We start from the raw sequence: 25,284 nt of genomic DNA, 5'->3' as shown, positions 1-25,284 counted from the left end.
TCATCTCAAACAAATGGGTCACCTTGCACCTACCGTGTGTGGCTGATTTTGAACATCGGCCGTCACCCCGCCTCCCCCCACTCCTCAGATGCCCACGGTTTGGGAGTTGAGTTCTTCTCAAAGACGTTTCTTCCCTTCGGGAAACTGGCAAAGGCGCCCTGTCCAGGCCCACGGCTACTGGGGTGGAAGACACGGCCCAGGCGGAGCCGCGGCAGGCGGAGGGGCACGGCCAACCAGGTGAAAGCCGGCAGCACATGGCGCAGAGGCCCATTTTCCCTTCCCGTCCTAATTTTTCTTCTGTCAATCATGTGTGACTCCTGGAACCAGATGGGAAGTGTTTCTCCTTCGAGGGTGATGGTCTTACCTGCCCCACATCCATCCAACCGTTCTGTGCTGCCCAAGGCCAGGCTGGGGGAATCCTGAGAGATGGCCTCATTCCCGAGCTTCTGAAAAATTCAAGCACACAGCCCCGGGAAAGTGCATATTTATTTAAAATGTAAGAAAAAGAACAAAGTGGGACATAAGTGACAACAAATAATGGCCTCTTTACTGCTCTCACACTGACTGCGTCCCAGCCCTCTGTCCCCCTGAGCCTCCTCCTGGACAAAGATCCAGCGAGCAGGTTCTGTTCTGCGTTCACAGTCAGGGCTCTGGGGTCCGCAGTGCGGGCAGTGCCTCAGAATGCCCCCCGCAGGTGACAGGTGCGTGGGCTCAGAGGAAGCCAGGGGGCGCAGGGGCAGTTCCTGTTTCCCGGGGGGTTTTTCTGTGGAATACCTATACAGGCTCAGCAGCCCCTGATCCTCCAAACAGTGCGGACAAGGACACTCGGTGAGTTGATGGGACCCTCGCTCCAAGTTGAGCTCCCCAAATCAAATTTTAAAAGCAGGGGAAACCTCTTCAACTTCAGTGTACAAGAAAGGTAAAAAGGGGCCTATAATGGACAGGGCCTTCCCTGCCACTGAAGCAGAACCACAGGACAAAGACTCTTGTTTAGGAAGTCACGGATGAACACACCAGAATTAATTTAAAAAACCCAAAAGCGGGTGCCTGGGTGGCTCAGTCAGTGAAGTGTCTGCCTTCGGCTCAGGTCGTGATCTCAGGGTCCTGGGATCCAGCCCCACCTCGGCCTCCCTGCTCAGCGGGGAGTCTGCTTCTCCCTCTCCGTCTGCCCGCCCCCTGGCTTGTACTCTCTCGCAAAAATAAAAAATCGAAAATAAAAAGAAAAATAAGATGCCAAAGCTTCAAGCGAAGGGTTTTGTGACAGCAGAGGGGGGGCAAGGTTAGACGCGGTTGTCTTGGGGAAGGAGCGGCAACCTGTGAAGCCAGGACTAGGGCTCTTCCTTGCGACGCAGAAAGCCTACCTAAGAGTGAGGCATTTAGATACAAAAAGTTACCTGAAACAAAACATCTAGGGTTTGCTGAATATGCCGCCCTAAGCATCCTGTTGACAAAGACGATCCACATCTACCTCCCCTCCCAAACCACAAAGCAGCCGGGCAGGGAGACCGGGGCCTGACCTTCAGCCTGTCGCTTCCTGCGCAGCCTACGCTTCTGGCAGACCTGAAAAGCACATAGCTGCTGCCGCTTCCCAGCTCCCCACTATTCGTGACGCTAGAGGAGGGGTTACCTGAAACTCAGGTAGGATCTGACTCATCTACGGCATTTACCAGGTGGCCACGGCCAGACACTGGCCCGGAGCGCTCCCCCACACGGTACCGGGCATGGTAGCAGGTGCCCCGGCCTCTCTCAGCACGACCAGGGAAGCTCCATTGGGGTAGGCTGCTCAGCAGGTCTCTGAGAAGGAATGTGCACACAGGTTCCACTGCCAGAATGTGCACACTGTTTGGCGTCCCTAAGGAAAAGGGATCCCAAGGAAACGACCTCCCGTGCCAGGGCCGCAGGCAAGCCCTTGAGCCCACCGGGGAGAAGGGCGCGAAGTCCCCACCTGGACCAGCAGGGGGCGCCCGAGCCCTGGAACAGAGCCGGTCAGGGGCGGGGCCTCCTGTGCTCAGACACAGGTTAAGAAGGTGGCCTACTTGAAGGTGGCCTACTTGAACGTGGCCAGGATGAGGCTGTGTCAAGCAAGACGCCAGCGCACAAGTGGAAGGGGACCCGGGCTTTCGGGTGTGTGAGCGCTGGGCTGGCCCCCCAGAGCCAATGCCTCCTCACACTATGCACCCTCGGCGCCTCGCTTGCCTGCGTTTAAAGTATAATCAGAGGAGTTGTGTTTTCTTCTTCCTTCCTGGCTTTCTGAGGTAGTTAACGGATAGCAAAAACGCCTGTGTGGAATAAGGATAAAATACTGTAACGTCCACTGTCTTTGAGCAGGCAGCTGACGAGGTGGCCTCCCAAGAAAAGATGGGGCTCTATATATTCGGTACTTGTTACTCGCCTTTGTTAATAAACGAGAAGGGCCACGTCTTCACTTTCACGGTTCTTCTCCTTTCAATACATGTATTAAATGTGAATAGTGGAAAGAAAATTATTCAAGAGAAGAGTGAAGACGCCGTAAATTTTACCAATAGTATACTGACCACTGGTGCTTATGCTGCTTACTTTTATAAAGAATATAGTCATTTTAGGGGAAAATATTCTTATACTAATTCTGTGGGGGGTTTTTTGTTGTTGTTTTAAGATAGAGAGCTCATGAGGGAGGGGAGGGACAGTAGGAGCAGAGAGATCTCAAGCAGACTCCACAGGCAGTGGAGTCAGAGTCAGAGTCAGACGTTTAACTGAGCCACCCAGGTGTCCCTTCTTATACATACTAAGTTTTGAAAACCTTTCCTATTTTTTATTATTCTGATAGAATACTGCTGACCGGTTTGAATTTTCAGTACAGGCATACCTCATTTTATTGCACTTGGCAGATACTGCTTTTGTTTTTACAAGTTGCGGGTTTGTGGCATCACTGTGCTGAGCAAGTCTGTCAGCACCATTGTTCCCACAGCATTTGTTCACTTCATGTCCCTGTGGCACATTTTGGTAATTCTTACAATATTTCAAACTCTCTCATTATTGTTCTATTTATTACGGTGATCAGTGATGTTACTATCGTAATTGTTTTGGGTGCCATGAACCGTGCCCATATAAGGCAGTGAACTTCATTGATAAATGTGGTTCATGTTCTCACTGCTCCACCAACCAGCCGTCCCTCCCCCCCCCGCCCCCGTCTCTCTCCCTCTCCTCACATCTCCTTGTTTCCTGAGACATAACAATATTGAAATGGGGCTAGGTAATAACCCTACAATAGCCTCTAAGTGTTCAAGTGAAGGATGAGTTACACATCTCCCTTTAAATCAAAAGCTAAAATGATTAAGCTTCGTGAGGAAGGCATGCAGAAAGCTGAGAAAGGCTGAAAGCCAGGTCTCTTGGGCCAGTTACCCAAGCTGTGAATGCAAAGGGAAAGTACTTGAAGGAAATAAGAAGTATTATTCCAGTGAACACATGAATGATAGGAAAGTGAAACAGCCTTATTGCAGGTATGGAGACAGTCTGAGTGCCCTGGACAGAAGATCAAACCAGCCATAACTACCCTTAAGCCAAAGCCTCATCCAGAACAAGGCCCTAACTCTTCAATTCCATGAAGGCTGAGGGAGGTGAGGAAGCTGCAGAAGAGAAAAGTGCAAGGTGAAGCAGCAGGTGCTCATGGAGAAGCTGCAGCAAGTTCTCCAGAAGATCGGCTCAGGTCGTGATCCCGGAGTCCCAGGACCGAGTCCCGCATCGGGCTCCCTGCTCGGCAGGGAGTCTGCTTCTCCCTCGGACCCTCTTCCCTCTTGTGCTCTCTCTCTCTCTCATTCTCTCTCTCTCTCTCAAATAAATAAATAAAATCTTTAAAAAAAAAAGATCTAGCTGAGAGAATGAATGAAGGTGGCTACACTAGAAAACAGATTATCAGTGTAGACGAACAGCCTTCCCTTGGAAGAAGATGCCATCTAGGACTTTCACAACTAGAGGAGAAGTCAATACCTGCCTTCAAAGCTTCAAAGGATAGGCTGACTCTTTTAGGGGCTAATGCAGCTGCAGACTTGAAGTTGAAGCCAATGCTCAGTCCCCATTCCAAAAATCAGAGGGCCCTTCAGAATAATGCTAGATCTACTCTGTGCCCTATAAATGGATGACCAAAAAAGCCTGGATGACAGCACATCTGTTCATAACATGCTTTACTGAATATTTTTCAGTAAAAAAATTTTTCACTCACTATTGAGACCTACTGCTCAGAATAAAAGATTCCTTTCAAAACATTACTGCTCATTGACAAGGCACCTGGTCACACAAGAGTGCGTTGTGGCTTGTTGTTTTCACACCTGCTAACACAATATCCATTCCACAACCCACGGATCAAGGAGTCATTTCAACTTTCAAGTGTTATTATGTAAGAAATACATTTTGTAGGGTTAATGCTGCCATAGTACTTCTTCTGATGGATCTGGGAAAGTCAATTGAAAACCTTCTGGAAAGGATTCGACATTCTAAATGCCATTCAGAACATTCCTGATTCGTGGGAAGAGGTCAAAACATCAACATGAGCAGACTTTGGAAGAAGTTGACTCCCACCCTCATGGAGGACTTGGAGGGGTTCAAGACTCCAGTGGAGGAAGTCCCTGCAGATGTGGTGGAAACAGCAAGAGAGCTAGAAGGGGAGCCTTAAGAGGGGACTGCACTGCTGCAATTTCATGAGCAAACCTGAACGAATGAGGAGGGGCTTCTTCCGGAGGAGCAGAGGAGCACAGCAAGTGGTTTCCTGAGATGGAATCTACTCCTGGGGGGGGGGGGGGGGGGGGGGGCGGGAGGAGATGGAGTGAAGATTATCAGAACAACAACAGAGGATTTAGATTATAACAGAAACTTAGTTGATAAAGCAGCAGCACAGCTGACAGGATTCACTCCAATTTGAAAGAAGCTCTGTTGTGGGTAAAATGCTCTCCAACAGCATTGCGTGCTACAGAGAAATCATTTGTGAAAGGAAGAGTCAATCAATGTGGCAGACTTCATGATTGTCTTATTTTAAGATATTGCCACAGCCAGCCCTCCGTTAAGCAACCACCACCCTCATCGGGCAGCAGCCATCGACGTGGAGGCCAGACCCTCCACCAGCAAGTGCAGATGATCACTAGTAGTTTTTATCGATAAAACAGTTTAAAATTGTAAGGTCTGTACATTGTTTTTTTAGACACAATGCCAGTTGCACACTTAATAAAGTATGGTGTAAACATTATTTTCTACGTACTGGGAAACCCCCAAACTCATTTGACTCGCTTTTTTGTGATATTTGCTTTATTGTGTTGATCTGAACTGAACCCACATCTCCGGGAAAAATCCTAAGGATTTTTATTATTGATGTTGTTTTAAATAGACACAAGATGGCGCTAGGAGCTCATTACTATAAGCCTTGGACAACTAAGACCTAAAACGTAGGAATTTTGTCACTCCAAGCCAATTTATGTAACCAATCCAAAGCACATGGGAAAAACCCTCTAGCACTTCCCATCTTTCTACCAAAAAGCAGCTGTTCATCAGTGAAAACAGTGATAAAATAAACAGCAATAAACAGCTCGTTAGTGAAAATAGCCCATTCATTGTTGTAAGAAATTCTATAAAATGGATTGAAATTTAAACATTTCCTTGGGCGTCTGACTCACCCACCAGTGAATGTGGTCAGTGTTTATTCAGAATTCTGACCAGTGAAGGCCACATCGTGCCTGCCTTGCTGAATTAGCAGAATACAGTGATATGGTCCCCCCTCTGCACCCTCCTCAACCTTCCGTAAGGGTCAATGAATAAGTTAGGAGAGATCTGTCACAGGGAAATTGCTGGGTAACTATGGTGCTGGTGGAGGAACTATGGTGAACAGTTGTAAAGTCACATGGGATACAGGATTTAATGAAAAAATAATCAGTTGTTAAGTCATATAAAACAGCCCTCCACATCCTGGCCTATAATACAGTTTACTAGTAACTTTCTAAAAATCGAGGGTTCATTGGGGTGAATTGTTTTATTCTGATACTTCAAATAAAACAGATGGGCAATTTTCCTTTCTCTGGGAAACCCAGTTATATAAGTGAAAAAAAGAGCTCAGATTCATGCACTATACCCAAAACCTGGGTTCACACGGGTATGATGAGCTTAGTGATCACAATAAAGCTATAATCTTTCAAGTAGCTGCAGGAGAAAGAAGAGATAATGGAAGAAAAAACCACCACAATGTCTACTTTAAAAGATGTTCGAAGGATAAATGATGTATTAAGTCAGATTTTGGGGGGACTTGGCAATTTTGAAATGATCAACTTTTTCTTCATAGCAATCCACAATATATCTCAATGACCAAGTATTCAATTAATTCTAACAGAATACTTTGACCCTCTGAGAAGCAGATCTATTTTCATATAATTAGAATCTGGTTTCAGTATTTTTTAAGATTGTTTTTTTTTTATTTTTAAGTAATCTCTATACTCGACACAAGGCTTGAATTCACAACCCTGAGATCAAGAGTCACATGCCCTACTGACTGAGCCGGCCAGGCACCCCCATGGTTTCAGTATTTTTATTAGCCTCTGTCAGTTCTGTTTCTGGTCACGCTCAGGTCTCATTCTGGATTCAACAGACTGGTCCTCTCCCCAGCTTTGAGCATTTACTTGCATTCCCAGGCTCCTGACTCACACAGAAAGCACCTCGGCAGGTGGGGAAAGGCCGGCAGAGTCTCAGCCAACGACTTACCTTCAAACACTGTGGCTCCGAAGAGCCGGCCCTCATGCTGGAGGGAAAACACGGCCCTGCCCTTGTTGTCTGTGCTCTGGGTTCTTTTGGAAAAAGACTTTTGGATTTGGATTTTTCCTTCATCGAACAGGCTAGCTCTGTACCTCTCTCGCCCATAAAAACCAAGAAGGGGCAAATCACACAGACAACCGAGTCAGAAGGGACGCACCCTCACCTTCTGTGCACAGGCTGCTCTCCTCTCCTGCTTGGCCTTCATCTCTGCCAGCAGACCGCTGCCCATCACCTGGACGCCGTACCTCCGCCCGCCCTGAGGACTCCTCTTGCTGTCACTCCGCTCCACCTTGCCGACGTCTTCCCCTTGACCTTCCTCAAGGGAGTCGGGGGTTTTTATCTCCTCTGTCCGCTCCGAACTGCCGTTGTACTCTGCGGGCTTTGCGTCCTTCCTGGGGGTGTCTGTGGCCGGACTTCTGATGGCCCCCTTTGGTGAAGACGGTTCATCCGTCGTCAAGACCATGGGTGGCCGCTCAGATTTGGACCGAGATTTGATTAAATTGAGAAAGCCGCTTCTCCGAGAGTCTCGCTTTTTCTTTTCATCTCCTCCTTCGCTAAGCTCGTGGGATTCTGAGCCTCTTGCTGATGATCTCCTGGGATTCGAAAGAACAAATACTATGGGTTTTCTGTAATTAAAGCTCCAGCCAGAATCAGTCAAAATACAAATACGGAGATGATTGCTTCTCTAGCGGCCATTCCAAAGCAGTTAAAAAATTTGAGTCTTTGACCTTGATAAATAGAAATGTGGAATGTTATCATAGTCATAGGTCAGGAGAGGGAGGTACCACCAGTTAAGAATGAAAACCTGAAGGGGTAGGTATTTCTGTATCTAAACGCTCTGGTCAATGGCCTCTCGACTTGTAAGAACTTCCAGCAAAGCTGGCTTCTCAAAGACACAGGTGGGGGATGGCCTTATTTAATTTGGCATTAGAAAGGGCCAGATTTCCCCACGGCTACCTAAAATCCTTGCATAATCACTAGATCACATCTGAAATCCCACCGTTAGCGCTCAACTCAAACAAAGATGTGGGTTCTTGCTTAAATGTAATATCACTAAAAGAGGCAACAAGGACAGTGAGCTTTGGTAGAGAGTTGTACAAAAGAGAATGTGCAGGAATGAAAGACAATATTCAGGAACGGGGGAATGGGCAGGGGAAAAAGCAAGTCCAAGGGGCCGATGGGAGGTCTCCCTGGTGCCTTTCACTTAGAGATGGAAGACGCAGACCCCATTAGCTCCTCTGAGTCCCCTGTGAAACCATGGCCAAAGGTGTAAAGAAAAAAAATAAAGGCAAAAGCCCCAGAGCGGAAGAAAGGCCAAACAACACAGTCTGGAAGCCAAGACAATTGTGAGTGAAAATGGACTCAACAGACGTAGAAAGCTGCTCCCTGAAGCGCTGGTGGGGGAGATGAGAGGTGGCGGGTTCGCACGGGGCTCCAGGCGCCTCTGGGAACAGAAGTGAAGGGGGGCTCTACAGAGGGAGAGAGCCAGAGCCCACTCACCAACCCGCAGGTCCTCTCCCCAAACCAGAGACCAAAACTGCCCCTTCGCGCCCAAGTTTACCCGCCGGGGAGGGTGAGGGGCAGCAGACCGTGGCAGCCCAAAATATACCTCTTTGGCACAAGGATTATTTTAGGCTGATTAAGAAATAGCAGATGCTAACTGAACATAATAAAAATAAATAATACATAATAAAGTAAATAAAATAGGAATGGCTTAAAAAATAAATAAAATAAAAATCAAGGTTAAGCTCAAGAAGAGCAAACATAAGAAAATAAAAAGAAATAGTAGATGCTGAAGCAGCTCTGAGAACTGAGAAGCTGCCCTTTGGGAAGAGCTGTTTATAAGAGAAATCTCCATTTATAAGGGTGTGTTCCTCTCAGTAGCAGGAAGAGGAGGAGGAGAACTAAATCTCTAGAAGCTTACCAATGGAGGAGGTATGGACTTAAGTCCGTGTAACACCCTCACCCTGTTCATAGAGACCTTCTCCTGGTAACCTCCCCACACTTCTCTCACGCCCCTCCTGCCCCCCCATCCCAACCTGTGTCTTTTGTCTTTAGCTGAAAGTGGCATTTAAGGTGGTGGCTTGAGCCATTCTGGGAAGCTACTCAGTTTTTCTGAGTCTCTCCCACATATATAGGAAGCACCCTTGTTCTTGAACTTCTGTTTTTCTTCTGTTAATCTGTCTTTCACAGGAGTATCTGAGCCAGGAACCTAGAAGGGTGGAGAGAAAATTGTTTTTCCTCCCCTGCAAGCACAGGAAAGCCTGCATATTGGAACAGTGATACTCACAAGCTCTTTCTCTCATTCTGGATCCTTGAATAGGGCAGCCAGGTTTATGCCCTCCAGGCAGGAGATCAAATTTCTCAACAAGCTCAAGAGAAAAGACCCAAAGACTCAGATAGTCAGGGAGACCCTTGCCCAACAAAATGATCCAAGAAGGGTACCCTACATGGAAGTCCACCAGTCAACAGACTCTACTTGTTGCCAGGTGAACTGGGGAGACTCTGGGCCCTTGACCCAGCCTGTCCCAAAGATGTCCTGGAATGCTCTTGGTCTCATCAGGAGGAAGAACTGAAGGACAGGGCACACAACACAGTGGATAAGCAACATAAGCAGGAAAGTTTATTAAACCAAAAGTACACTCTCAAGGGGAACCTGGCTGGCTCAATGGGTGCAGCAAGCAACTCTTGATCTTGGGGTCATGAGTTCAAGCCCCACACTGGGTGGAGAGATTACTTAAAAATAAAATCTTTAAAAAAACAAAACAAAACAAAACAAAAAATAAATTATACGCTCAAGAGGTGAGTAGGTAAGCTTAAGAGACAGCGAGCTATGTGCGGGGGTTTGGGGTTCTACCTTTTATGTGCAGTTAACAAGAGAGTATAATATTCATTATTTGGTGTGGGGAAGCAGGGTTTCCCGCTTTTTCTTCCTCACTTGCTCAGGGCTTTCCTATCGTGGCACCACCATCTTGGGCCTGTCTGGTGGGATCCAGCCTCTCGTGGACGCTGCCAGGACAGCCCTCTGACCTTCCCCACAGCGGGCCGCGGCCGCCTCCTTGCTGGCCTCCCGGCATCCTGTTAGAAGCCTCACTGCCTCTAAGACACCAACTTCCAAGCTCACTAGTGTCTTATTTCATTTCAAATGAAGGAGCAAAAAACTGTTGCACCATCAAACAGGCATAATAGGAAAATGTGATAGCAGGAGGTAAAACTCAAGGTTAGAAGATATAGCTGGCTGAGGGAATCTCCCAGACGGCAAGGAATAGGGGGCGGGTAACAGAAAGAATGAGAAAATGAGAAAGATAAAAATAAAACAAAAACTAGGGATTCATAGAGAAAACACATAATTTGAATAATGGATGTTTTAGAGAAAGAATACAGAGAAGAAGGAAGGGAAGAAATTATGAAAAAAATAATTCAAGAAAACTCCCAGAACCAAAACACATGAATTTTCAGATTGAAATGGCTCATTAGGGCCTAGCAAAGGGGTTCAAACAAAAAAAACAAAACAAAACAAAGCTACCCAGAGCCAATCATCATAAATTTCTGGGAACAAAGAGAAAATCCCAAGCGCTTCCAGAAAAAGAGTAAAAACAAAAACAAGTAACAAAGGACCAGGGCTCATGACGACACTGGATTTGTACGGGCCAAGGCCAGGCTGCCTCAAGATGGGCTGCTTTGGCACGAAGATTATTTTGAGTGAACAAGTCATCAAAACCCAGCCGGATTCAGGAAAAAACTCCTTACATCCCCCCTTGACTGCCTAAAAGAATTTAGATAGAGGAGCTGCTCCAGGAAGAGAGCTGTGGGCATCGAGAACTACATTACGCTATGAACCAGGAGTGGTAGATGGCGAGGAACCTATCAAGGCCTGTTGGACCAGGCCTCTATGTCCCATTGTCTGAGTGGCTCAGCAGACATTTGTGAACCAAACATTTACTCCTCCTGAGAATTGCGTTCCTTCCCATTGAAGTCCCAGACCCCTGTCGCCTTCTCCTTAGTTCAAAACGACATATGTGCCTCATTTTGCCTGTCTTTGGAATTTCCCCTCTGTGTGGCTTCCCTGTATATACACTATTATATTTGATTCTCTCCTGTTAATCTTTCTCATGTCAATTTGATTCTTAAGTCCAGCTAGAAGGACCTTGAAGGGGACAGAGTATTGTTGCTCCCCGACAGACAGATTCTTACAGCAACACTAGAAGCTAGAAGGGAATGGGACCAGGTTTTGAAAATTCTAAGGTAAGATGGATTCAATCGAGAATTCTATACGTAGTCACACTGTTAATCAAAACGAAAGACAGATCTACAAGTCTCAGATGCTCCCCCCGCAAGCTGCCCTTCTCAGGAGGCAACCGGAGGAGGTCGTTCACCAAAACAAGGCAGTCAAAGGAGGAAGGAGAAAACACAGGCCAAAGGAAACAGGGAAAGGACACAGGCATGTGGCCAAGGGAAGCCCCCAGCAGAAAGAGATGGGAGGTGGCGGGGGTTAACGGCAGGGAAATGGGCCCAGAGGCCACACGCAGTTGGTCAGGCAGCAGTGAAGGGTATGTCTGTCTGTCGCAGGAGATGACACGGAGGATTCCTGAACAAACGCGGAGGAGATTTATTCCTTTCTTGGAGAGGTATGGGATATGGCAGGGACAGGAATACAGAAAAGTAAGCCAACGGGAAGGGGATGATTATTAATGGCAGGGAACCTAAGAGGCTGTAAAGGAGAGCAAACCCAAAGATGGTGTAACTCAGCCATGAATATTCACATGAAAGAGAGAGAGAGAGAGAGAGAGAGAGAGAGAGAGAGAGAGAGAGAGAGTGTGTGTGTGTGTGTGTGTGTGTGTGTGTGTGTGTGTGTGTGTGTGGTGGGCAGTAGGGTCACGATGTATCAGAGCTAAATTATCCTCTACAGTGAGGAGCTAACAGTCATGCTTGCTATCTAAACCTGAAAAACAGGAAATAGCAAAAAATGTTATTAAAGAATATGGAAGGATAAATAAAAAATAAACAGCTAAAGGCATAGGAATTAATTGTCTCTGGGGAATAGGGAGTGAGGAAAGAAACAATAGAGTTTTTTTGTTTTTTGGGGGGTTTTTTTGGTAAGAGCCTTGTAGAACATCTGGTGTTTTAAACTAGGAGCATTTATAACTTTGATTTGCAAATGTTCTTCATACAACTTGCAGATTTTACCCGTGTCTAGCCCTTTACACATCAAACTGACAGTCTGTTTTTATATAACAAAAAAGAATTGAATAAAAAATCAAAACTTCTAGTAGATTCCATCATTATTTGATGAAAATTGATTTCTAGTTCTATTATTTGTGCCCTGGAACATACTCCCAGAGCAGTATCTTTGTAGAAAGTGGATTTTATACCTTCTAAAATTCACCTAACTTTCCTGCAGAGCCCGTCACAGAAGAAGGCATCATAAGGATGCAGGAAATGACACGGGGGCAGGTGTAAATGGTTCAGACCAAGCATGCATACACCTCCCACTAACAACACATCAACTTCTGAAATTTAGGAGGAGGTGAGCCCCCAGCGGTGTCTGTAGTTTGTGGGCCGTCTAAATTCATTCAACCAATTGTGACTGAAGACAGACTCTATATTACAGGGCTGTGTCAGACGCTCAAGTTATAACGAACAGTAAGACCTGGGGGATGCTTCTGAAGAACAAGCATTCTCTGGCAACAGATGACTTTTGAGCACATCATTAAAAGGGACTTTGCCATTTCGTTCTGTTTATGTTGGCACGTCAGACTGCCTGAATCTTTTACACTGAGAGTACATCCGTCCATTCCTCATACTGTAAAAAAATTTAAAACAGAAGAAACGCTCAGAGGATTATGTGTGCTCTAACAGATGGGTGCAAAGGATGAAAAAAAAAAAAGCTTTGAGTCAGCAGCAGAGAAAGAGCAATTAATCTGGGGGGTGGGGACAGAGTAGTCCTGAGACAGCTTCAAAGAATAAATGACATTGAGGTTGGTTCTTGAAGAATGGGAGCATGGAATCTTTCCTCGGACGCCAAGCTTCAAGGCCAGTGTCAAAGAAGACAAATACCTGGGTCCTGAAGCTTCTAACGTGCAGTGAGTTATACTGGTATGGATATAAAAACTTCACTTATTTCCACCTCACCGTCCTGCTGAGGCAAGATAAGGCACATCCATCTACGGAATGGACCAGGTTCTTCCCCACCTGTGCTGGCCGGCCCACCCTCCCACCCTCGGCTTATCGCTATGGTTTCAATTCATTCCTGAATTTGCTATCCCCAGGTGAAGAATACCACAGACACAAATCCATGTTCAGAGTGTATTTGGGGATAGATCTGCATTTTGGTTGGGGATTAAATAACTCGGTACAAATTCTGCTTAATGCTGGAAGTGTTCCAGGTTAAACAGCTGTTAATAGAAGTTCATAAAAGGACTGTCTTTTAAGGAAACACCACTTACGAATAAGAAAATAAGACAACTTCATGTTGACACTGTCTGGAAGCCGTGCCATTTTAGCAGCGATACAGTGCCCCCCGCCCATCCCCCACTAAATTCTGAGTGAGGAGAATTTAAAAATAAGTAATGTCAGCTCTCAAAGTTCACCACTCTGGAATAGAGTCATCCAGGTGCCGGTGGTAAAACCCTAAAGAAATACCTGGGTGTGTTCTATTTTAGAACAGGACAATGGTTCTCAAACTTGAGCATGCCTCAGTTTACCCCGGAAGGCTTATTAAAGTACAGATTGCTGGGCCCCACATCCCAAGTTTCTGATTCTACACATCTGGGGTAGCGGCTTGAGAATCTGCATTCCTAGTAAGTTCCCAGTTGACAAGTGAGATCGCTGGCCTGGAGATCACGTTTTGCAAACCATCAGAATAGTCAACCCTATGTAATATATATAAAATAAGATAAACAAACCTTGGCATGGTTAAGTTTCATGGCAACTTAGTAATTTAAATGTGCATTAAGCAGTATTATTAGCAGAATGATTCTGAACTCACTTGGAATCCATTTTGGTCACCTTCTTGGTGAAAAATTCATCCACACCTTCGTCCACTCTCCCCATAAGGCCGTTCTGCTCACTGTCTTGGGGGACGACGCTAGCGGCGCAGACCTGCAAGTCAGACACAGGGAATGGTAACTCGGGCAGCGTCATTGGGCAAACGTCACCGTCCCAGTCCACGCTCGGTTCTAAGTGCCACGGGAAGGACAAGACCGGCTAACTGAGGACCCTTACGGTCTACAGTAATGGAAGGCCCATGTAGGACTGTGCCAGGGGCAGAAACAAAAGCGAGGCATGCACTACAAACGCACAGCCTGGCGGCAGCTCCCCACCCCTCAATTCCCCAAACAGCTCCCCCTACCAGACTGCGAGGCGCCCCTAGAGGTGGAACCAGGAATTGCAGGTGATAGTAAGGAAAGAGAGTATGCGTGGGAAAATGAAAACAGGGGCTAGGTTCTGAGACTGGACAGCATTCCGGCGGCCAGGGGCCAGTGGTGTGTGGGTGGGATTAAGTGCTGGGTACAAACCCTGGCAGATCCTAACAGGGGCCTCTGCAACCAAACCCCTTCCCCACTTCCTTTCTTTCTGGCGGGAAGAATCCTGATTTCAAGGTGTGAATACTTACTTGTATAAGTCAAATACCATAATTCTCTCTCTTTGCCCATGATTGGTAGGTATGGCGCACGACAGAATTGTGGTCAGTGAGATATAAGAGAGATCGGCTAGGGGCTCATGAGCAGGTTTTCCCGCAGAAGAAGGAATGTAGTTTTCCTGCACGGTTATATGGGGGAGGATGTGATGGAGCCAAAGTACCCATGTGGGGTTCAAGAGAGGGCAAGCCTGAGGGCAAAAGCCAACATGTGTTGGATGACAGAGCAGAAGAGCAGAAAACACCTGGGTGCTTGTGCTTTGCTGTTGAATAAACCAGTCCTTGATCCTGAGACTTCTGGATTTCTTGGTAGGTGAGAAAAATCAGTTGTTTCTCACTATTTAAGTCATGTTTAGTTGTGTATCTCTCGTTATCTCTAGCTGAATGAACACTTCCCAACTAATAACACAATGACCTATGGTGAATAGCCTCGAATCTTATGCTGAAGAGTGTGGAATTTACTTTGCAGGTGACAGGGAGCCCACAAAAGAGGGGCATGGCCCACCCTGAATTTTGTTCAGATAATTCTAGGGCAGCATGAAGGACAGACATACTGGAGAAGCCAGGGAATGTATGTAGGGGAATCTGTTCAGGAACACAAAAGAAAGATTCCTGGAAGAGTCTAGTCTAATCTGGAGGAGACGAGCAAATTAAGGGCTGGAGAAGTGAGAATACAAAGAATTGAGGTGCCTCCGATGAGCTCCAAGTTTCTAGGCTGGGTGAATGGGGAGCATGGTTCTAGGGAACACAGTTCAAAGACCAGATTTGGGGAAAGAAATGATGAGTCCGATTTCTGACGAGCATTTGAAGTGTTGTGGGAAACCCAGGGTCAGGCATCCAGCAGACACTTGAAAGCTTGGGTCTTAGAAGAGAAGCTATAAGGAAATAATTTACCAAGTTAGCATTTCTTTTTGAATGGACAACTCAGTGAGCTCAGCCACATGTCTGATTTGTGTCTGCAATGGTGTATTAATATTTCACACCAATAGGTTGTGGGCCCTTGAGAAAGAGTGCGTATTTTGCCCATTCCTTTGGGCACAAGGACAAATTCTCCTGTAGATGAGATATCTGGTCTGAAGGTCTTGCCACAGAGTGGTGGGGAAGTGGCTTTCTGTAATTTTGATTTGCAAGTGTCAAGTTGCCTCTGGGGGAATTTGGCTCATGTCCATGTCTGCATATGCACTGTTTAAAGAAAAAGCCAATCATGTGCTTTAAGCAATCATCCACTTCACTCACTGGGAAATCTCCATTATGAAAATGAGCTGTGTGTCTGAGTTCATGTTTGTGAGATACTGAAAAGTGAGCAGATAACAGATCATAGACAAAAGAACTCCTGTGAAATGTGAATAATAACAATTATACCTCTCATCTGAATGGTGCTTTATATTAGAGCAGGGCTTTCCTATGTATTATAATAGAGCAGAGAATCAGCAAAGTTCTATAATTCAATTAGGGAGAGAAAGCAGCTCTCAGATTCACTTTTATCACAAAAGATGAAAGTAGCACAGAACTTGCTTCTGTTAGCATTTTAATGGAGACTGGGACCTCGACGGTAACAATGGTTCCCTGTGTGTGCTGAATGCTTGATCGTTTATACAAGTGTCTTGCACTTTATGATTTCATGTTCACATCTACTCTGCACTGAAAAGGAAAGATCGTTTTATCTTAGTTTTTGGTTAGTCACAGATCAAACTGTGGCTCAGAGAGTGAGGGGCACCCACACAGGTGCCCTGACTGATGGATGAGAAGGATTATGAGCCCAGGACATATGGTCCTAACATGGGGCTTCCTTCCAGCAGACCCATGCTTCCCCTCGGAGGCTCCCTCTCAAATTCTCTTTCCCATTTTGAGGAAAAAAAAAATTACTTTTTACTAGCATAAATTTCTCCTTTACACCCTTTCTTCTTGCTTTGAAACAGAATGCAGAGCAAGCACAAAAAGTTCTTGGGGCTCAGGGAGAACATCAGTGGGTTTCAGAGATGGAAGCAGACAGGGCTCCACAGAGCAGTCTGCTTTCCTGCAGGACGGGCCAGCTTTCAGGGCTGGACGGACCTTGAGGTAGATCCCCCAGTCCAACCCTGTCATTTTAGAGATGAAGACGGCTGAGAGCAGAGAGGTTACGAGAAGTCCAGAGTCGCTGGGAGATCCTCAGTGAGATGTGGTTTAAAATGCATCTGTTGGACTAGGAAGCGGCTTGTAGAAGAGCAGCAGAAATATCGAACACAAAAAGGAAACACAGTTTGTCCGAACAGTTCAAGGCTAAACACACACGCCGTTTTAGCTCAGTTGCTAGCAAAAGGAAAGGAAGGGACATGGAGACATCAGAAGTTGCCCAAATCCCATTTGACTTTGGTCTTTCTGTCAAGGAGCATAAATTTCAGATTAAAAAGTGTAGTATCGTTATTGGAAGGGGAGAGCAGAAATCCTATCCCCGAGGCGGCTGGAACGGGCTCCATCTGTGCGTAGAGAAAGGCTTTTGCAAAGAAAATAGGGCATCGGAATGGCTGTTGTCGGTATTTGACAAATCAAGAAGGTAGATTTTGCACCTCTGGTGTATGAATACATGCTAAAAGGAAAATCTGTGAATGCTTAGAAGATGAGCCAGTGATTATGAGGACTAATGACAATTCAGACCACCCTCCGTCAGGATTATGAAGATGAACACACCAAGGAAACACTGGGGGTGGTGCACCTGGATTCTGACAAGGCAGCTGCCAAATCTCTCATGTCTCCACAGGCCGGATGGAGAGAGATGGGCAGGAAGGAAGGACAATTAGTGTATTATTAGTAACTCTGAACACATAAACCCAAAGAGTGCTAATTAGTGAGCTGAATAATCATGGAATCTTACATGCATACATTAGACAGTAAGACTCATGGAGAAGCGAGAGCTAAGCAATAAAGTCAGAAAATAAGGAAACCGAAGGATGTAAAATGAAGGAAACATAATAAAAGGACAAAAATTGATGAATTTGAGAGGACAAATAAAACTAAAGCTGATTCTGCCCCCCCCCCTGCAAAAAAAGACTAATAAGAGAGACAACCTTGCAAAATTAGGAGAAGCAAAATAGATCAAAAAGGGGAAAAAATGGGACACAGCTATGGTTCAGGAGATTACAAAGTTCTAAGAATTCTACAAACAACTAAATGAACAATTAGACAAGTAGATGATATCCTAGAAAAATATCAATAGCCAAAATGGTCTCAAGAAGAATTAGGTAATCTGATTAGATCTGTAACAAAAGAAATCAAATCCCTAGGAGAGGAATCTACATATAAGCATCACCTGCACACAAACAACCCATCAGGCCCAGAGGGTTTCCCAGGAGAACAGAAAATCTCCATTATATACAAACAGTTCCAGAGAAGAGGAAGGGAGAACTTCCAAACTAATTTTATGAAGATAGTATAATTTTGAAACCCAAAGTAGATGGATGGTCTAGATAAGAATAAGAAAAACTACAGGTCTCTCTTATTTATGCACATAGATTAAAAAAATCCCAAATAAAATACGGTAAACAAAGCCCAGCAGTATATTAAAACAAAGCAAGAGTATACACCTGAAACTAATATAACACTATATGTTAATTATACTAGAATTAAAAAAAAAGTATCATAATTATTATCAAGACTGGTGTGTACCATTAGAAAGGTCTGTTATTGTGATTCACCACAATAGCAAAACAAAAGAGAAAAATAAATGATCAATTTCCAGAAATACTGAAGAAAAAAAAAAAAATCAAATTAAACCCCCATTCACTGAAAAAAAATTAGCAAACTAGGAAGGAAACTTTCTCAACTGTGTAAGTAACAGCAGAAACTGCCACATGCCTACACAGTCTCAATATCAAACCCTGACTTAATTTGGTGTATCCATCTGACCAAGGGAAACACATTATTTTCTCAGATGTTCTTGTACCTGGGGCTGGAAATATGGCTTATTTCTGGACAGTGAGATATAACAGCAAGTATACTAGGATTTCGGGGTAAGTTCACATTTCCTGATGCATGTATCCCCTTTTTCTCTGTCTGAAATACATTTATAAATACAGAAGATTATAGGCCTTGCCTGAGAGTGACCACTACCAGTTACCCAGATGATACAGCTATTAAAAAGTGAATACATCCACTCTCACCACTTTTACTCAACATAGTACTGGAAGACCTAGCCACAGCAATCAGGCAAGAAAAAGAAATAAAAGGCATCCAAATTGGTAAAGAAGAAGTAAAACTTTCACTAAACATGACACTACATATAGAAAAAAACCCAAAAGACTCCACCAAAAAACTAGTAGTACTGATAAGTGAATTCAGTAAGGTCATGGGATACAAAATTAATATACAGAAATACATTGCATTTCTATACACTAGTAATAAAGTAGCAAAAAGAGAAATTAAGGAAACAGTCCCATTTATAATTGCAACAAAAAATAAAATACCTAGGAATAAACTTAACCAATGAGATGAAAGATGTGTACTCTAAAAGCTATAAAATACTGATGAAAGAAACTGAAGATGACACAAACAAATGGAAAGATATTCTGTACTCATGGATTGAAAAAAAAAAATAGTTAAAATACTACCCAAAGCAATCTACAGACTTACTGTAATTCCTATCAAAATACCAATAGCGGGCGCCTGGGTGGCTCAGTTGGTTAAGCGACTGCCTTCGGCTCAGGTCATGATCCTGGAGTCCTGGGATTGAGTCCCACATCGGGCTCCCTGCTCAGCAGGGAGTCTGCTTCTCCCTCTGACCCTCTTCCCTCTCGTGCTCTCTATCTCTTATTCTCTCTCTCTCAAATAAATAAAATCTTTAAAAAAAAAGTTGACAAATGTATTAAAAAAAAAAATACCAATAGCATTTTTCACAGAATGAGAATAATCAATCCTAAAATTTGAATGGAACCAGAAAAGAACCCAAACAGCCAAAGCAATCTTCAAAAAGAACAACAAAACTGGAGATATCACATTCCCAGATTTCAAGATATACTACAAAGCTGTAGTGATCAAAACAGTATGGTACTGGCACAAAAGAGGACACATAGATCACTGAAACAGAACAGAGAGCCCAGGAATAAACCCATGATTATATGGTCAATTAATCTTCAACAAAGGAGGCAAAAATATACCATGGGAAAAAGACAGTCTCTTCAACAAATGGTGTTGGGAAAACTGGATGGCTACATGCAAATGAATGAAACTGGACCACTTTCTTATACCATACATACAAGTAAACTCAAAATGCATTAAGGACCTACATGTGAAACTTGAATCCCTAAAAATCCCAGAAGAGTGAACAGACAATAATTTCTATGACACTGGCCATAGCAATATTTTTTCTAGACATGTCTTCTGAGGCAAGAGAAACAAAACCATCAAAATAAAAAGCTTCTGCACAGCAAAGGAAACAATCAACAAAAATAAAAGACAACCTACGGAATGGGAGAAAATAGTTGCAAATGACAAATCTTATAAAGAGTTAATATCCAAAGTAAATAAAAAACTTCTACAACCCCACTCAGCAAAAACAAATAAATAATCCAGAAGACATGAACAGACATGTCTCCAAAGAAGCCATATAGACGGCCAGCAGACACATGAGAAGATGTTCAACATCACTCATCACAGGGAAATGAAAATCAAAACCACAATGGGTTATCACCTTACACCTGTCAGAATGGCTAAAATCAAAAACACAAGAAGCAACAAGTATTGACAAGGATGTGGGGAAAAAAAGGAACCCTCGCGCAGTGTGGGTGAGAATGCAAACTGGTACAGCCACTGTGGAGAATGGAGGTTCCTCAAAAAAATTGAAAAAACAAAACAAAACAAAACAAAGAATTACCATATAATCTAGTAATTCCACCACTGGTTATTTGCCCAAAGAAAATGAAAACAATAATTCGAAAAGCTACATGCACCCCTATGTTTATAGCAGCATTACCTACAACAGCCGAGATACAGAAACAGCCCTAGTGTCCACTGATGGATGGAAGGTGTAGTCTATACAACAGAATATTACCCAGCCATTAGAAAGAATGAAATCTTGCCATTTGCAATGACATGAATGGAGCTAGAGAGTATAATGATAAGTGAAATAAGTCAGTCCAAGAAGACAAATACCACATGATTTCACTCATTTAAGAAACAAAACGAACGAAAGGAGACAAACTAAAAAACAGACTCAACTATGGAGAACAAATTGATGGTTCCCGGAGGGGGGGATGGGGGTTGGGGGCAACAGGTGAAGGGGATTAAGACCACACTTATCACGATGAACACTAAGTAATGTAGAGAATTGCTGAATCACTATACCTCATACCCGAAACTAATAAAACACTGTATGTTAACTATACTGGAATTAGTTTTTTTTTTGAAGTGAATACTATCTGTGGGTGAATAAATAGAAATATTGCAGTTAGAAGGAAGGAGGTGGTATGGCCCTGCAACTTACTGAGAAAAGAGTAATAAAAAACCATAAATAGATTGCAGACAGTGTCATATGAGGAACATCGAAAAAGCTGAGGACATTTAGACTGGTGAAGGAAAGACCTAGTAATAACCCACAAATATCTGTAAGTCTGCTAAGTCTCCTTCAATGACATGCGCCACACCAGATGATAGGAACAAGATGGCCAGGTTAAAATTATAAAGACAGATTTCAGCAACACATAAAAAAATAACATGCTAACAACTGGAGCTTCTAGGAAATGGCTGCTTCTGAGAGGTCACTACAGCCAGAATGGTTAACTACTCTGGCTGCATAGAGATTTTTAAGTCCTTGATGAGGGACCGGCAAGATGACATCAAAATCCCTTCTAGCCCGGTCATACTGTGATTCTGCAATTCGAAGCATGTGGAGACAACTGATTCCCCAGGACTTAGTGTTTTCATTAGAGTTGATTTGTTTCATCACTGGAACCACGTCAGAAACTGTGGCAAATGAATGGTGACGGATCGTGCAGAGCAGAGCCATTGTAGGATATGAAACAGTCATTCAGAGGATGATCAAAGGCAAGTCAGTTACTTGCCCTGGGCTTCACATTCCCTAGAACGGAGAGATAGTCTGTAAAACTCCGTCCAGTGGAGAGGAGTCCAGTTAGTGGCCATTAGACCTGGACCCTGGCAGGTTTCCTGAATCCCAGTCCAATATTCTTTCATTCTTCTCTGCAGATGGATCTTCCTTTAGGGAATACTTTTCCCCTACGGTTATGCGAGGTGAGGCAGCAGAAGCAGCAGCTAACTGGCATCGGATGCATATGAAGCCCCTGTGGGTCCTCCTGCCACACCTGCGTGTTGACCGACACTGTTAGAACGAATTTCTCAGGTTCACATGCAGACAGGCAGCCACTCGGCCACGCTCTGGCTAACGTCACTTTCAGACCTGACCCATTAAACCTCCTCGGTGTGAGTCTGAGTGCTTCACAGTGCCTCCAGCTGACCAGCTAGGACTCCAGGGACCGAAGAGGAGCCGTAGAGGAAAGCAGCCTGGCTCTCTGAATGACCGCTGTGGGGCCCCCTGACCAGACACACCCACAACGGACTATGATAGAAGTGCGAACACATCTGGAAATACTGGGGATGTGGCATAATATCTGCACCCCTTTCCCTCTCTCACCTGTTGTACTGGCTCATTTTGGTGCCTTCAAAAATGGCACTGCCACTCTTTACCCATGTGAAGCTCTCATCCCAAAAGCAGACTTTCTAAAAGTCACTTCTACTAAGAAAATAATTTTTGAATCTGAATTTATAAATTAGTGGGCTTGCTCCTTAATAAACATGAGTAAAAATCTCCCCAAGGAGGGAGGGGCTAAGACTGATCGGGATCCATTTCTAGGGATGTTTTTCTCTTCCTCTCCCATTTCAGTGTCAGGGAGGGGGAACACGAGACACAGAGAAAAGCAAGTATCAATATAGTAAATAGAGTTAATGCTAATAAAATGAAAATATTAGTTTTGAGGGACAATATTTACATTTAATAAAGGATTGTATACGTTTATTCCATTTATTTGTCATGATGACACAATGATGTGGGCAGTGCTGGGATTTTAGAAGCAAGCTGGCTCAGGCTCAGAACGACCCCATGTCCAGACACACACTGCCATGGAAAGGGGGAACCCGCAGGCTGAATCTCACATCCTTCTCTCACTACCGCATTCCAAGATGAAATCCTACAGACTAATCAGCCATAATGTAATGCTTAAGAGTTCTTATATACACATGAATGAAATGAAAAAAGAAGAAACTGGTATACATTATCTCTTGTTATTAAAAATAAATTGGTTTTGTTTTTTGTTTTTTTGTTTTTTTTTTTTTTTTAGAGAAAGGTTCAGTAAAGACTTGAAATGTATAGGTAAAACGTGTGGAACAATTATTCATAAGATGTCTGGTAGTTTAGGGGCGCCTGGGTGGCTCAGTCAGTTAAGCGTCTGCCTTCGGCTCAGGTCATGATCCCAGGGTCCTGGGATCGAGTCCTGCATCGGGCTCCCTGCTCGGCGGGGAGTCTGCTTCTCCCTCTCCCTCTGTTCCTCCTCCCTGCTCGTGCTCACTCTCTTGACAAATAAATAAATAAAATCTTAAAAAAAAATTAAAAAGATGGTAGTTTCAGAAGGATTGTAGTTTGACTAGAAGATTAAATTTTTACTTAGTTTTTTTAAAAAGTAGTTATCTACTCTTCATATTTACACATATTTATTTGTATATTTTTGGCACAAAAATTAAAGTTACAACACTAGGTATTTTTGACCCAGTAGAAACTGACGAGTTGGTATCTAGCTTAGCCTTGTGTGCTACAAGAAGTGTGTATTTGGCCTTTGTCCTGGTTCCTGACACAGAGTCTGAAACCTCTGAAATTTCCTGAGTGATAGAGCCAAAAGGAACATCTTTTGTTATTTCCATCAAGCCCCTTTCGGTCATTCGTGAGTTGATGATAAAAAAAGGTGAGTCTTGGTGGGGACCTTCTGGATAAGGGCTTGTCGTCAGAGAAACCAACCACATAATAGGAGGGTTGGAACTTTCACCACCATCCCTGGCCCTGGGGAAGACCGAGGGCATGGTGATGGAGTTAGTCCCCAATGACCAATGGTTTACTCAATCGTGCCTACTTAATGGAACTTCCACAAAACCCCTGAGTGATGAGATTTGGAGAGCCTCCGGGTCAGCAAGCACACTGAGGTGCTGGGACGGGGGCTCGCCCAGAGAAGGCCATAGAAGCTCCCAGCCCCTCCTCCCCTACCTCACCCTACACATCTCATCCATCTGGCTGTTCCTGAGGTACATCCTTTACAATAACCAGTAATAATAAGTAAAGTGTCTTCTTGAGTTCTGTGAGCCATTCTAGCGAATTACCACACCTAAGGAGGGGCTTGTGGAAAGCCCCCCTTGAACTTATAGCCAGTTGGTCAGAAGTACAGTTGGCACATTGGGACTGGCATCTGACGTGCGGGTGCCACCAAGCCCTTAACCTCTGGGGTCTACGCTAACTCCAGGTAGTGTCAGAATTGAACTAAATTGGGGGGACACTCAGTTGGTGTCCAGAGTTGAAGAATTAGTTGGTGTGTGTGGGGTGGGGGGGGGCGGGAGGCACCCACACATTTGGTGTCAAAAATGGTAAAAGAAAAAAAAAAAAAGCCACACCTTGGCTTTGAGCATTCTGATACTTAGAAAAGCTCAGTAGGAGAATTAGAAGTCAAGGTCAAGTTCTAGAAAAGTTGAAATAGACTTAGGATAGACTGAGTCCACTCGACCCTAGCAAAACAAAAACAAGACAATAATATTAAATGATTATCACGACTGAATCCTAGTGAGAAAGGTCAGCTGCACTCCCCTCATTCTTAGCTGAAAATGTGGCCACTTCACAGAGTGGAGGAAGTACTTTGAAAATCATAAAGTAGTACACTTTCACCATGAGCCCAGAGAAAAGCAAGCTACGCCATGTTTCGCAGTCCACCACGCCTTGGGGAGGAAGCCAGATCTACTTGGACCCATGACCATAACCCACGGTTTTAGGACACACGCTCGTGCCACCAGCAGAGTCCCTCGGATGGAAGAGCCGGGCGTGAGCAGGACCTGTGAGCCGGGCTTTGCTGTGGGCAGAGTTCAAATCTCTCTGGCATATACCTACTACGTTCCTCTACCAGCACTCTGCTCCACTTTCTTCCCTTCCCTTCTCGGTTTTTAAATTATGTTCACAACATTCTCTATCCATGGGTCGCCGGAATCAAGGGGAAACAAACCATCATCTCAGGTACAAGTTACACTGCTAATGACTCTCCACATGGAAAGAGCCAAAGAGGAGCCGTTCAGTAACTAACGAGAATCTAGTGTGGAGGTCATCTTTCTCCCTATCTAAAAAGGCTTTTTCCTTACTTAAAAAAAAAGTTTATTCCTGGGGCGCCTGGGTGGCTCAGTCGTTAAGCGTCTGCCTTCGGCTCGGGTCATGATCCCAGGGTCCTGGGATTGAGTCCCGCATCGCGCTCCCTGCTCAGCAGGAAGCCTGCTTCTCCCTCTCCCTCTGCCCCTGCTTGTGTTCCCTCTCTCGCTGTGTCTCTCCCTGTAAAATAAATAAATAAAATCTTTAAAAAAAAAATAAAAATAAAAAAACAAAAAAATTAAAAAAAAGTTTATTCCTTTAAGAATATGTAATAGTGGGATGCCTGGGTGGCTCAGTCAGTTAAGCGTCTGCCTTTGGCTAGGTCATGGTCCCAGGGGTCCTGGGATCGAGTCCCGCATTGGGCTCCCTGCTCAGTGGGAGCCTGCTTCTCCCTCTGCCTCTGCTTATGCACTCTCTTTCTCTCTCGCTTTCAAATAAATAAAATCTTAAAAAAAAAGAAGCAAAAGAATATGTAATAGTATACTAAAACGTTAAAATCAAGTAAATC

General features: G+C 44.4%; 1 protein-coding gene across 1 annotated transcript in view; it reads right to left on the bottom strand.

The window, feature by feature from the left end:
* Nucleotides 1-25,284, bottom strand: part of CARMIL1 (capping protein regulator and myosin 1 linker 1) — a 314,559-nt gene that overhangs the window by 14,407 nt on the left and 274,868 nt on the right. Inside the window, exons 32-34 of the mRNA XM_035728384.1 lie at nt 13,754-13,866; nt 6,929-7,358; nt 365-446 (exon numbers count right to left, since the gene is read on the bottom strand). Coding sequence (XP_035584277.1) covers nt 365-446; nt 6,929-7,358; nt 13,754-13,866 — 625 coding nt within the window. The remainder of the gene's footprint in view (nt 1-364; nt 447-6,928; nt 7,359-13,753; nt 13,867-25,284) is intronic.

This window comes from Zalophus californianus, chromosome 7 (assembly GCF_009762305.2).
Source record: "Zalophus californianus isolate mZalCal1 chromosome 7, mZalCal1.pri.v2, whole genome shotgun sequence".
Classification (NCBI taxonomy): domain Eukaryota; kingdom Metazoa; phylum Chordata; class Mammalia; order Carnivora; family Otariidae; genus Zalophus; species Zalophus californianus.
The sequence above is the reverse complement of the archived record's forward strand: the minus strand, read 5'-3'. Positions and strand labels throughout refer to the sequence as shown.